This window comes from Pavona decussata, unplaced genomic scaffold, assembly GCF_977016875.1.
Source record: "Pavona decussata unplaced genomic scaffold, jaPavDecu1.1 SCAFFOLD_190, whole genome shotgun sequence".
NCBI lineage: Eukaryota > Metazoa > Cnidaria > Anthozoa > Scleractinia > Agariciidae > Pavona > Pavona decussata.
The window spans coordinates 2,694,461-2,708,743 of record NW_028145599.1 but is presented as its reverse complement, the minus strand read 5'-3'; the positions used below and the strand labels follow the sequence as shown (position 1 = coordinate 2,708,743).

The following is a 14,283-nucleotide window of genomic DNA, read 5'->3' as shown; positions in this document are numbered from 1 at the left end:
GCGGGGTGCAGGCAGAGACCACCATCTATTTTGTGGTTTGGTGGGTCCTGCTTGAGTATAATCGTGTTAACCACTTCCCTTAAAGAAGTTATGACATGCAAAGCAGAATCCGGTCGTCACAATCGGTGTAGGCCGTATTATGACGTCAGTCTAATAAAACAAAAATACCGAAATCACGTAACTGAACATCTGTTGAAAGCTGATTATCAATTTTGAAAGAGTCCAGGAACCTCTGCAAGTTCCACTTTTGGTGAAATTTAAACGCGGCGTTAATTCATCACTTGCGGGAGTCAAACCGAGAGTAGCTGGCAATATGCAACAATTGGTACAGAAAACCACATGGGATGTTCAGAGTAATGCATTTGTCATTGCTCTAGCGTTGTTAGGTAAGTGACAGCTAGATATGGACAATGCGTTCCAATAACAGGGTGAAAACTTTAACCAGTGTTCTGCGCGAATTCTAAAGCCCAACGCACACGACTCAGTACTACGCAACATTTGCTATACAACATCAAAGTTAGTGTATCTGACCTAACAAATGATTCGTAGCGGACACTGTCGTTATGTAAATGTCATGTTGGCTGAGTGTTCAACGAAGCAGATCAGCTTGTTTGAATAACTGAAAACGATCAGCAAGCAATTTTTAAGTACTAAAGAGTCAACAAACACATGTACAACGAAAGATTCCCTGCTAGCAGAACTATGCGTTCCGTGATTTTAAGCCGGTGAGATTTAAAAACTCTAAACTACAACACAAATGTGCGGAAGAGCCAGAGTTTGGAACCGCAGGTTCAAGGGAAATTATTTAGTAAGGTCAAAATTTGTGGTACTAACCTGATGTTTATTCCGTTTAATCCGCTAAGACGAGCTGTGTATAAGATTTCTTTAAGACGGTGACTGAATTCTTTATTGTGCTTCACAGCCTATCGACAAATAAACTCACACACTTTTCGGAGCTGATAAAATTTGTTGATGGGCTTTGATATAATGCATGATTTTGTTTTCGTAATGAACTGAAAGTAGGCAACAAATGGAAAAAGAAAGCCTGTCCTGATTGTCGATAAAAGTTATTTTTATCCAGAACCGAATTTGAAATGAACCTTTACTGGAGTCGGCGAACTGTTAAAAAGGGACTGAAACGTTTCTACATGAACCGTTTAATATGAAATAGCTGCTGATGATTTTGATCGGTATAGACCTAGCATTAGAAGTACATAATTTTGTTTGTGTACGGTCCATACAACAGTCTTATTCATGATATCACTGTGGTACTGTTTACTGATTTAGCGATAAGCTTAAGTTGATAATAATGTTGAACGTCAGCCGTCGTTGTACGAAGACAGTTCTCCGATCTTGTAAAGAAAATCAACAGTGAGCTACACCCAGTGTTACAAGCAAGAAAATTCAGTTGCTGATGAAATCAAAGTGACAGAAGCGAAGACACCTCTCATTAATCATAACGGATTGTCTGTGTGATGCAGAGTATGTGGGTAACACGCCGACACCTTTTTCAGTACATTAATGAACACAAGCATTCTGCTATTGGGAAACACCATAGTTAATGGAGACTATGGAAACACTTACGGGACATATATACAAAATCAAACGATTTATAATCAGCGCGAACAATTCACCATTCTAAGAAATGGCGTTGAAAGCTCGATTATCTAATCTACGAAATGCTTTTTCATCAGAGACAAGAAACCCATGTCGGAAATCGTGTGTTTGCGCAATCAAAACATTTTTAATACGTGTAGAATTGATTGTTTAGTTGACCGGAAAGGGATAGGCCTCGAACCTGTCATCTTTAGTAACTTCAGCCAATCAAAGAACACATTGTACAATCTGCTTTATCTTTGTTCTAGAAATCGAAGAGTGTGTTGTAATCGAATTAGGGACATCGTGAGAGAAAAATATATTTGTTAAATTCTATCGTGAGTCAGTGAGTGATTTAAGCGCGAGTTTATCGGGAAAAACATTGTGTTGTCAGGCAAAAATCCAATTCCCAACACAAAGTGGCACCTCCGACGGGACACTGAGGGGGAAACAACGAAACATAAAGAGAAAATCAGCCAAGAAGCTCAAACAACACCGTGACAACGATGGAGGCGTTGACCTCGGAGTTGGACGTGCAACTAAAACTACTAAAGTTTACTCAAGGGAAGACCAAAGCAATCGTCGAGAAAGCGAACAGGGAAGGAATAGAACGGCATCGGGATGTTTTGCGAGCGATCGTTAAGAAAGTCGAAAGTGTTAAAACGAAAATCGAACAAGCGAAACTGGAGAGTGGCGTTCAGGTTGACGAGCTAACAGAATGGAGCGCCGGAGTTGAAGCACAACAAGAAACTGCTGACGAGGAGATCACGCATTTATCGGATAGCCTCGTTCAAATGAATTACAAGACAAGGATGCAAGCAAAGGAAAGCGAAGAGGAGCTGGCAGAGCGAGATCGACAAAAACAGCTTGAGTTTGAACGTACGCAACTGGAGATGAGGTTAACATATGAGAAGAAAATCGAGGAGACAAAACAAGCGAAGACCACGGAACCGACCTCGACTCAAGCCGTGAAGACCGCCAAGCTTCCTAAGCTTGTAATTACAAAGTTTTGAGGCGATTTAACGGATTGGCCCCGGTTCTGGAGTCAGTTTGAAACCGAGATCGACAAGGCAGAAATAACTGGCGTGACGAAGTACTCCTACTTAAAGGAACTCGTAGACCCCAAGATACGAACAGAAATCGACGGCTTGCCCTTTTCATCAGAGGGATACGAGCGTGCGAAGAACATCCTGTCAAGAAAGTATGGCCAAACAAGCGAGGTCGTGAACGCGTACGTGGAAAACATCCTGTCTTTGCCCACAATTGGTGGAACACAGCCAGCCAGAATCCACGATTTCTACGAGAAGCTTCTTTTCAACGTGCAGTCGTTGGAAACAATGGGAAAACTGCGAGAGGTAAATGGATACGTGCGGATGACTATCTACAAGCTACCAGGGATAAGAGGAGATCTTGTACGAACAGACGATTCTTGGCGAGAATGGAATTTCCCAAAGTTAGTGGATGAACTCCGGAAATGGATAGAAAGAAACCCGATCCAATCAAAGTAAAGTGACAAGCCCTGGCGTGACAAGAATTTTCAAATCCAACAGGAGAGAGATGGCAGGAATCGGGGATGCGTTTATTGCGGAAAACAAGATCACAGATCGGTTGACTGCAAAACGGTTGTCACCGTCGACTATCGCAAGAAAGTACTTAGCAACAATCGCCTTTGTTTTAATTGTACCGGAAGCGAACACAGAGCTGATGATTGCAAGAGCCGTTCCTTGTGCCAGATTTGTCATAGAAGACATCACACGTCCATCTGCAACAGCGTTAGTAACCAGCTAATGACAGCGACTACAATGGAAAGACCAACTGTGATTTATCCGGTCGTAGTAGTGGAACTGCTTGAAGTGAAGTGTCGTGCGTTGCTAGACACCGGTGCCGGAAGTTTGTACGCTTCAGCAGCATTACTTGATCGCCTAAAGATCCGTTCTCACCAACGAGAAGTACGACAGATCGAAATGATGATGGGAGTGGTTACTAAGCCCGTAGAGATCTTCAAGGTCCAGATAAGTTCACTGAAGGGCGATTTCCTCCTCGAAACGGACGTGACCTTGGTAAACAAAAAACAGCTTTTATCTCTGGAAAACCCGCGCTACCAACAGGTCCTGGAAAAGTACGACCACTTAAAGGGAGTGAAGATGGACGACATGGACACGAAGGAATTCCTTCCAGTGCACCTTATCTTGGGAGTGTGTGACTATTCCAAGATCAAGACTGAGACAGCACCTCTTATTGGAGCCGCGAACGAGCCTATCGCCGAAAAAAACAAGTTTGGATGGACCATTTTTTCACCAGGCAAGGAAGTGGATCTGTCTCCAATGTTCCTGGTTCAAACATCAACGGTAGATTACGACAACTTGTACAGACTGGACGTACTTGGACTCGCGGATTGTGCAACTGGTAACCAAGACGAAGTGTATTCCGAGTTTAAGGAGCAACTTAGACGAGACGAAGAGGGTTGGTGCGAAACTGGCCTTCCATGGAAGGGGACCCACCCACCTCTACCAAGCAACGAAGCAGGAAGTCTTCGCAGGTTAACCGGCGTTGTTAAGAAGCTACGCAGCCAAGGAATGATAGAGCGTTACGATCAAGTGATCCAAGAGCAAATCAAGACCGGAATAGTCGAGAGAGTCAGCGGACCTGCAACTGGGCAGCGCACAAGGCAGTGGTACGTGACACAGCAGAAACCACCAAGCTTCGTGTAGTGTATGACGCGTCAGCACGGGCCTACTCCAGTGCACCCTCGCTAAATGAGTGTTTAAATCCTGGTCCACCTCTTTAAAACAAGCTCTGGAGTGTCCTAGTTTCATCCAGTTGCAGTGACAGGAGACATAGAGCAAGCTTTCCTCCAAGTCCGAAACTAAGAGCAAGACCGTGATGCGCTAAGATTTCACTGGTTGAAGGACCCAAGCAGTCAAACAGTGGAGACGCTGAGGTTTACTAGAGCCCTTTTCGGTCTCACATCATCGCCGCTCCTCCTGGGAGGCGTAATTCAACACCTGTTGGAGAGTTGCAGACAAGACTACCCAGACATTGTCAGCGAGATTGAACGAAGCTTATACGTAGACGACCTTCTCAGTGGTGGCCCAACAAGTGGAAAGGCAAAAGAAATCAAATCAATTAACCAGAACGTATTCGCCAAGGGTACCTTCGAGTTGCATAAATGGCATTCGAATGTGAAAGAGTTGGAATCAGCCGCGTCAGAACCAGTCTTGATCGAGGAAGGAACGTACGCAAAGGAGCAGTTAAACGTACCCGCAAGACAAGGAGCTACCCTGCTTGGTTTGCCATGGGACAAAGAGAACGACACTGTCGGCGTGAGTTTTCCACAAGAGAAGGCTGATGCTAGCAAGCGGGGAATTTTAAGCAAAGTGGCGAAGATCTATGACCCACTGGGACTGGCCTCTCCTATCTCGTTGGGGGGTAAGCTCCTCTACCGTGACGTGTGTGACGCCAAGCTAAACTGGGATGCAAAGCTACCGAGAGAGTTGATGCAGAGTTGGATCCGTTGGGAGGAGCGCCTTCCTGAGCAACTTACAGTTCTGAGGTCCTTACCAGCATATCAAGAGGACATTCAATCAATCGAGTTGCACGCCTTTGGTGATGCCAGTGGTAAAGGCGTGGCCGCGGCCGTGTATGCTGTAGTCGTTCAAGAGTCAGGCGTCAATCAGGGATTAGTGGCAGCGAGAGCGATACTCTCCAAAACACAGTGGGGCCAGACCACCCCCTAAAGGGATCATTAAAACGTGGGGTTTTTGGTTAATTGTCGATAATTTTGTTTATTCTCATCATTTCCTTACCAAACTTGGTAATTTAAAGTGGAACTTTGTGCCAAACAATTTGACATGAATATTGATGCTAAATGTTAAATTATGACGTCATAATTGGTGACGTCATATTAATCTCTAAAATAAAATTTTAGAATTTTTAAATTCTTTCTAGTGTGTTAGAAAGAACACGTAAAGAGGAGTTCAATGCTGTAAACAGTTTGTCGATGTGACAAATAATGGCTGAGATATGGCATTTTAGATTTTGAAAATTTCACAGTCTCAAAATAGGGGCCCCCCTTGTGTAATACGTTTGAAATTGAGTGTCGCTTTGTTGCGTCAACGACGCCATTTAAGTTGCAGATAAGATGTCTTAAGTGACAGAAGCTAAATTAAGAAGAAAAACTAGGAAAAATTTATTTTTGCCAGAGCTAGAGCCCCCAAACCAGTTTTGTGACGTAATTAAGTGTCACGTGATCAATTATGCACTTGCTAATATTATCGTTTTCAAGCCAAAAACTTAAAATCTAAAATGATACGATTTTTTGGAACAACAAGAAGTCCATTTTACCAGATTATTAGCTTGCATGGAAAAAAACTGTAAACAAAAAATCGACAGGGTTGTTTTTAGAAGGAAAGTATGGTTCCGGGGGGGACACTTTAAATGTCTTTAAACTGCCATAACTCAAGATACGTTTGTCGTAGCGAGGTACGGTTTTCAGCATTTTACACCTCTTGCCAAGTTCTTTCAGATGGCATAACATTTTATACTAAATTTGAAATTTTCAGTTAACTCGTTTTGTGACGTCATCCATTATGACGTCACAATTTGACCATTTTTGACATTCTCATACTAAAAATAAATTTGACGACCACCTTAGGTTTTTTGCCAAGTTTGGAAACGAAATACGAAAAAGAAGCAAAATTGATCTAAACGATCCATTTGAGGGGTGGTTTGGCCCCACTGTGAAAGGGACTGACGATCCCTCGGCTAGAATTGGTGTCTGGACATATGGCGGTGAATCTCTTGGCAAAAATGGCCTCAGCCCTGGATGGATTTCCCGTAATGGAAAAGTATTGCTCACCCGCCCCTCCTCCACTAGTCCCAATTCTCTACGCATCCAAAATGGCGGCCTTCTAACGCGCCCTAAAACGCCTGCTCTGCAGGCTACAAGCATTCTCATCCCCTCCTCGAGGAGACCTCCCAAAGGATCGGACTGAAGTTCAAACGCCCTTTCAAGTCGTCGGCGTCGATTACGCGGTACCGTTGAGGTACCGTAAGAACGCGAAGACAGAAGGAAAGGCATACGTGTTGCTGTATGCCTGTAGTCTAACACGTGCTTTGTTTTTGGATTTGCTGCCCAACTTGGAAACCAAAGAATTCCTCGCTAGTTTGAAGCGCTTCATAGCCCGACGCGGAAGACCGCAAAAGGTGTATTCAGACAATGGAAGGACCTTCGTTGGTGCCGCCCAGTAGATCAATCAAGTGATGCAAGATGAATAGTTTCAGAATTTCCTCGCCTACCAAGGGGTCAAGTGGCAGTTCAATTTGAGTCGTGCACCGTGGTGGGGAGGACAGTTCGAGAGAATGGTGGGACTCGTCAAGGGAGCTCTTTGCAAGTGTACTGGAAATGGCCTACTGTCCTGGGCTGAACTTCAAGAGGTACTATTGGACATAGAAGTGGCACTTTCGAACATACCACTGAGTTACGTGGATGAAGACATTCAGCTACCCATCCTGATCCCGAGTTCCTTCCTGTATGGTCAACCCAACATGCTACCAGAGTTAGAGCCTCATCGCATCGAGGAACATGACCTGCGGAAGAGAGCTAAGTATTTGAGGAAGTGCACATTGGTCACGCTGGACAAGAGAATACCTTCGCGGACTGAGAGAGAGACATCGGCTGAAGCACAAAGGAGACATGACCTATCCATCCAAGGGAGAAGTCGTTACCATCAAGTCAGAAGAGAGGAACCGGGCACACTAAAAGACGGGAGTCGTGGAAGATCTAATCACCGGCCGTGATGGGGTTATTCGTGGGGCTAAGCTAAAGTCCGGGAAGTCACATCTGGAGCGCCCAATTCAGCATTTGTATCCACTTGAGTTAAGCTGTGACACATCAGTCCAGACCCCACCGAAGACCCTGAACGCAGACGCACCAGTCTACAGGCCGAGAACGGATGCTGCAGCGGCAGCTAGTTTGCGCATCCAGGATATAAACGAGAATGAAGAATGAACAGTGAACAATGAACAATACATATAATAATTATTTGATGATCATGACTGATTTTCCAACAGTTTTAAGTTTTGTAGACATTTGCTCTCTCGAGACAAATGGGGGGAGGGTGTCGGAAATCGTGTGTTTACGCAATCAAAACATTTTTAATACGTGTAGAATTGATTGTTTAGTTGACCGGAAAGGGATAGGCCTCGAACCTGTCATCTTTAGTAACTTTAGCCAATCAAAGAACACATTGTACAATCTGCTTTATCTTTGTTCTAGAAATCGAAGAGTGTGTTGTAATCGAATTAGGGACATCGTGAGAGAAAAATATATTTGTTAAAATTCTATCATGAGTCAGTGAGTGATTTAAGCGCGAGTTTATCGGGAAAAACATTGTGTTGTCAGGCAAAAATCCAATTCCCAACTCAAACTGAAAACTCAATCTGACTCTATAAAGTAAAACTATTTACCTCATGTCAAATTGTGATTTTAATCATAAAAAACTATATGCAACGAAAACTTTTGCACGCTTTTCTCTATGTAACTACCCCCATAATCGCACTTACGCAACTTTCAAAATTAGGTGACATGGAGTAATCGAAACGTCAGTCAATATTATAATATAATCGCTTGTTTTTACTTTAAATTGTTTATCGAAAACCCCCGTCATTAGAAGCTTCAGTCGACCATGAAAAGATGCCAGTTTATCATCAACACTGACTTCTGAGTTAGCACTTCCGCAGATACCTTCTATGACGTGAAGAATAGCATAAATAACATATACGTGCAACATTTACATACAGTCGACTCCCGATATCTCGAACCTTCAACGGAAATTGAAAAAGGTTCGAGTTTATCGGGAGTTGAGAACAAATGACCGGAAATAAGGAAAAAACGGTGTTTATTGTGTATTTCTATTCATTCAGTGTATACATTTTAATCAAATTTAATTATAGAGAAATCGAGTGGAATTGGAAACAATATTTGTAAATTATAAATCAGAGCGTATTAAACGCAACGTGAAACAAAACATATGCACTGTAGATTAATGTGCCCTAAACCATCGAAACCTAAACTGGATTGACACGTTTTGTGTCATGGAAAAAAAATACAAACAATACACGGCTGCTTCAAAATAAATTCAATGTTTTGGGGTTACAAAACGCACTTTAGTACTGTTTGTTCTTGTGAACCTCCAAGCCAGAATGTTATAGAAAAATTTAACACCCTAAAAGGGGACCTCGAAAAAATTATAGAATATCGGATCAAAGGTGCAATCCTTAATGAAGGGGAAAAGAATACCAAGTAATTTTTAAACCTTAAATATCGACATTTTAAACAAGGAATTTGATAAGTCAATTGAAAATTAACGACACTGACTTTGTCACTTCCGACGTAGCAATTTTATCCGAATGTGTGTGAATCTTTCTACAAGTCTTTATACTTCCAAGGAAGATGACGGCCCCCAGTTAACTTTCTTTCAACAAGTTAACGGAATTGTGTTGGGGATCGAGGAACAAGAGAGCTGCGTAGGTCCTTTGGGTAAAAAGGAATGTGCCGAAGCTGTAAAAAGCATGATTCAGACGGTCTCCCAGCCGAATTTTACAAAGTTTTCTGGAAGATATCTCCTCCCTCTTGATCTCCGCACTTAATTGCGCTTTCGAATCTGGCTGCCTCTCCATAGCACAAAGAGGTGGTATCATTAATGACTTTCTATTTAAAATTGGGCGGCTTAAGGCATCGTCAGTCTAGCAAATTTTGCGAACGGGCGCGAGGCTTACACTGAAATATTTCACAAAATTCTTGTCGCTGCTTCCATACTTGTCACCTCGATTTTATCTTTTTGTGCTCCACCTCTACTTCACCTTCAAATTTCGAAAACTAAGAATATCAAGTAGGAAGGTGCGAGTAGATCAGCCAAAGCGCGCAAACTAGTCGGTCACTGAAACTGAAAGTCAAATTGAACTTGTGTAGCAACCGTGTAATTTAGCAACGTAATAAGTAAATGGATCTTAACAATTGTTAACGAAATAATTATCTCACATTTGTCCCTTAAAATTAAATGTTTTCTTTTTCAAACAAATCCTATTGTCTTTTAAGGATTAATCTTCGTCATTGGGCTGGTTGGTAACGGCATTGTGGTAGCAGTTGTCTCAGCCTTGCGCCGCCGAGGTCAGAAATCTTCTGTTCAGCTGTTTCTTCTTCACTTGGCCATCTCTGATCTGATGGTGTGCCTGCTGTGCATTCCGCTGACCTTCTTCACTAACTTTCACTACCCCACTGAGTACCACACAAGAGACAGTGGCCTGTGCAAGTTGGCCCGATTCATGCAGGTACAATACACACAATATACAGCATTTAAAGTCATGAAATGAGTCGATATGTAATAGACTTTTTTGGGGTAGTCCGGTCAGGTGACAAGCGAGGCCCTGTTGGGGAGGGGGGCTGGAGGTTCAGTTATTCCTTGTCCCTTCTAATTCTGAGAACAGTTATCCCTTATCCGTAAAAATACCAAGACTGTTATTCCTAAGAGTATCTCTGTTTAAATTTTGAAAGACCACCGCAGTTATATACACAACTAAATTAGTTGTGAAAATAAAGCCTGGGAAAAAGAATCCACTCAATCACGGCTCCGAGTTGGGTTAGTCGCTCAGGTGGTTTTATCGCTGCACAGGTGTCGCAGAGGTCATGGCTTTTCCCGCTCAAGAGTTAATGATCTTTCAGGCTTTAATTTGACAACTACTTGAGTTGTGTATAGAATGGGTGATGATCTTTCGTTTATTTAATCTTTATTCCACAGTTTACACATATGAATTTTCATATGTATATTCTATTTCATTTGAAAATTTTTGCTCTCCATTGTAGTTGGATACAGAGGAAAATTTGCTTTTGGTGTTAGTGAACGTTAGTAGATGACAAAATCAGAGCAGTTTTAGCTTTTGGCTGATCGTCTCCCAGATCTAGTTAAAACTGGTGGAATGCATGACGTCACATTCTACTGTTCAACTCTTCTCTTTCCTCCTCTGTCGCCTCAGTACCAGTCTTTGTAGCACAAAAATGCACTAATGTCCAGAAATGCAGGCAATGGCGAATTTGGCAATTTAGACGAAATCGTGCCACAGTCATAACGGTGATGAATTTGGCCAGATTTTGTCAAATTCACAAATAAATGCAAATAAGCTAAACAGGGAAGCTGCCATGTTGGCGGATTTGACGATTTTGGCGAATGTGACGAATTTGGCGAAATTTCGTCAAATTGCCAAATGGATGCAAATAAGCAACCACATGGAGGCCAGCTATGTTGGCGGATTTGACGATTTTCGTGAATGTGACGAATTTAGCGAAATTTCCTCAAATTGCCAAATCAATGCCAATGAGCTAAACACAAGGAGGCCAACCGTGTTGGCGGATTAGACAATTTTGGTAAATGTGAGAAAAGTTGGCAAAATTTCGTCAAATTGACAAATGTATGCAAGTTAGCTAAACATGTGAAAGCCAACCATGATGATAGACTAATATTACAGTTCTAGAAAATATGACAAATTCCAGACATTGGGATAAACATCGTCCCATTCACCAAACAGCGCGCAAAAAATAATACAAATATACCTCGTTAATGCAAAATTGCGACTCACGCCTAAGTAACAAATACAAGTTAGCAATACTAAATATAAGTTCACTGCAATTTGCCAGGGTTTTGGACAGCAAAAGCATGCATGCGTTTCTACCTTAAGCTGCTTAAGCGACTAATGTTTCCTTCACAATTAACCTCGATTCTTCGCTTTCATTTTCAAGCAGCCGATCTCAGTTACTTTCCTTATCATTAGACATGTCTCCAGGATAGCTCTTCGCTCCTAAAACCTTCCCCAAAATCTCTCAGGAACATTTCACGAATCCATAGCTTCCCTTCTTAACCATGCCATTTTCAATTTTCCAAAGAAATGATACTTTTCGAAATTTTGTCATGTAGGGTGCATTGAATGTTCCCGCTCACATCCGCTACTGAGTGAATTGGGAGAACCCTGTATGGGCGCATATTTTTTGTGTTACTGAACAGGTGTCGACAGATAACCGACCGAGGGTGAATACGGGTGCTGTAAATCATCAACAAAAGTGAGAAAAAAACAACAAAAAAAAAAAAAAAAACAGAAAAAGCATGAGTAAATTATGCCAGTTGGGATTTTTAACCTGTTATGTTTTATTTGGATTATTTAAGATTAGCTTGGGGAAGCCAAGTACACATCCACTATAACTAAGCGAGGAATTCCAACTTATTATCAATTATCCCTAAACTAACCCATTCATCTCTTCTCCATGAAATTATTTTGCTAGTTATCCCTTATCCCCAAAAACCCCTTACAGTCAGCTTCATAAGTTAAATAAACTGGGATGTAAACAGTTAACGTAAACCTAAAGTAAAACTCAACAAGCCATGTCTTTTTGCTGGTTTGTTTTTCATTTGTTTTCTGTTGATTAAAAGTTACATGTAACTTTGATAGTTCTTTACTTTAGCTTATTTTACTGCGCGCGCAAACGTATACCCATAACGAAGGCACATCTCGGTCACGAACAGTATCATATCATGCCGATCAATATTGAGTACTTTGAATTATATCATTACAATTTCGTGGAATGAATTAGTACTTTTGACTGAATTATTTCCTTACTTTCTTTCTTCTTCAGCATCTTGGTCCGGTACTTTCCGTGAGTCTGTTGACAGCAATAAGTATCGATCGCTACATGACATTTGTGAAGCAAGAATTCACATGCAGCCAAAGATCATGGTATCTGAAACCAGCTTGGTTGATCTTCTTTGCCTGGGTGTACGGTACAAGTCAAAACCTTCCTGTATTCCACTCAGCTGTTGTGAATTCTATTAATTTTAATAACAATACGGTGTACTACTGCAGCACTACGCAGGGGAATACATTGTCAAGGAAGATCTATCTGGTTGCTTCACTTTTACTTGGTTTCGTAATTCCCCTAGCAATAATGATGGTATCATACTATCGTGTAATAAGAGTTGTATGGACCAGAAATACGAGACTTGCTGCTTGTGTGACCTCTGAATCTAACCCTTCAATCAGAAATTCCCAACTCTTGGAGCGATCAAGGAAAAGAGTTCTTCGTGTGTTGCTGATTGTTGTCATTTGCTTCGTAACTTGCTGGCTGCCGTTTGCTGTCTACCATGGAATCTTGGAGAGACATCTGAAGGAATATCCCAACCCCATGGACGCAGCACGACTTATTACCTATGGTTTAGGCTTAGCCAACTCAATGTGCAATCCATTTATTTACTATTTCAATATTGGAGGAAAATCTTTTAATTCTTTGAAAAACAATTTCCTTGAAATAATGGGAAGAAAAACAAGAATATCTCCACAAACTGCTGCAAGAGGCGAGAATCCGCCATCCCCTGCAAACCGGAATATAACGGAGTTAGCCGTTCGGCTCCCAAACAACATTGCTTGTATTACAAATACTTTCACAATGCAAGCCCACAAATGTGTTAAAAATATAAATACCAGATTGTAAATTGAGATTATAAGTGTCAGGCTTGGCCGGTGGAATTCCAGGCCCGAAGGTTGGTTTTGACAGGATCGAATCAGATAGGTGCTGCTGGAACATTTGGTTGTTAGTTTTGTTCAACTCATTAATATTACCAGACAGCGGTGTACACAGTGCAATGCATTAGAGCGTTACTGAAACGGGGTATCAGTTATAAAGCAAATTCCGGGTTTGGCGATTTCTAAGTCCACTCCGTGTCCACTTGCTTCAGGCCCTAACACAGCACTCATAGCCGAAGCAATCTTTTTAACTCGAAACAGCCACTGAATAACGACAAGAAGGAATTTTTTTAGTAGAAAGCCACACTTATTTTTTGCGTCAGCTTAAGCGTGCACAAGTCAAGTCGGGGGAACTTTTGCTCTTCTATTTGACTTGTATTAGCCCTGTCACTGAATACGCATGCCCTGTTTATCACCATAGCCTCCCGCAATACCTTTCAGTAGATCTTGAGAGATTTCAAAGGCGAGCTTTGCGTATTATCTATCCAGATTGTTCGTACAATGAGGCGCTTCTTTTGACCAGTCTAGTTCCCTTACACAACCGCCGCGAGTTCTTATGTGATAAGCTTTTTAATTCCATCCTGTCTAATCCCTCGCACAAGCTGCATAGCTTACTGCCTCCCAAGAATGAGTGCGAAGTCAATTTAAGGAGTCAGCACTCTTTTACTACACGGCGCCTCCACACCATCCGTACTCGAAATAGTTTTATCTATCACTATGCCCATAAAGCAATGATGTAATATTGTTTTCTCTTAATTATATATTTTGTCCTTTTATATTAGCTTTTTTTAGCCCTGTATTTTATTGCATTATATATTTTATTGTAAATCAAACGTAATTCAGCCTGTGGTTACAAGGTTTTTGATTAATAAACTATCTATCTCTCCTCATCTCACATCACGTCTCGGAATGAGAACGAGAAGGCGTATTGCTTCTGAAAGATATATATATTGTATATTTTATCAGTATATTATATATCTCGTGTATTCCTGGTCTAATGTAAATTAATTCCGCCCAGAGCTGATGGTTTTGTGAAAATAAATACTAATAATAATAGTAAATAGTATAAAGGCTGTTGCGTGGCTCAGAAATTTTTATTTTAATTTCCTTCCTTCAGCGTCA

At 41.6% G+C, this 14,283-nt stretch overlaps 1 protein-coding gene across 1 annotated transcript; it reads left to right on the top strand.

Annotated features, from left to right (window-relative positions):
- Nucleotides 1–212: 212 nt before the first annotated feature.
- Nucleotides 213–14,061, top strand: LOC146462359 (galanin receptor type 1-like). Its single transcript, XM_085085902.1, has 3 exons — nt 213–386; nt 9,695–9,927; nt 12,278–14,061. The coding sequence occupies exons 1-3, from the start codon at nt 314–316 to the stop codon at nt 13,127–13,129; spliced, it is 1,158 nt and encodes a 385-aa protein (XP_084942028.1). The 5' UTR covers nt 213–313; the 3' UTR covers nt 13,130–14,061.
- The last annotated feature ends 222 nt before the right edge of the window (nt 14,062–14,283 follow it).

What these genes read in the sequence shown, in the direction of transcription:
- LOC146462359 (XM_085085902.1), top strand. Translation starts at nt 314, where the DNA reads ATGCAACAATTGGTACAGAAAACCACATGGGATGTTCAGAGTAATGCA. An exon ending in CATTGCTCTAGCGTTGTTAG is followed by an intron (nt 387 to 9,694) that starts GTAAGTGACAGC and finishes TTGTCTTTTAAG; the next exon opens with GATTAATCTTCGTCATTGGG. An exon ending in AGTTGGCCCGATTCATGCAG is followed by an intron (nt 9,928 to 12,277) that starts GTACAATACACA and finishes TTTCTTCTTCAG; the next exon opens with CATCTTGGTCCGGTACTTTC.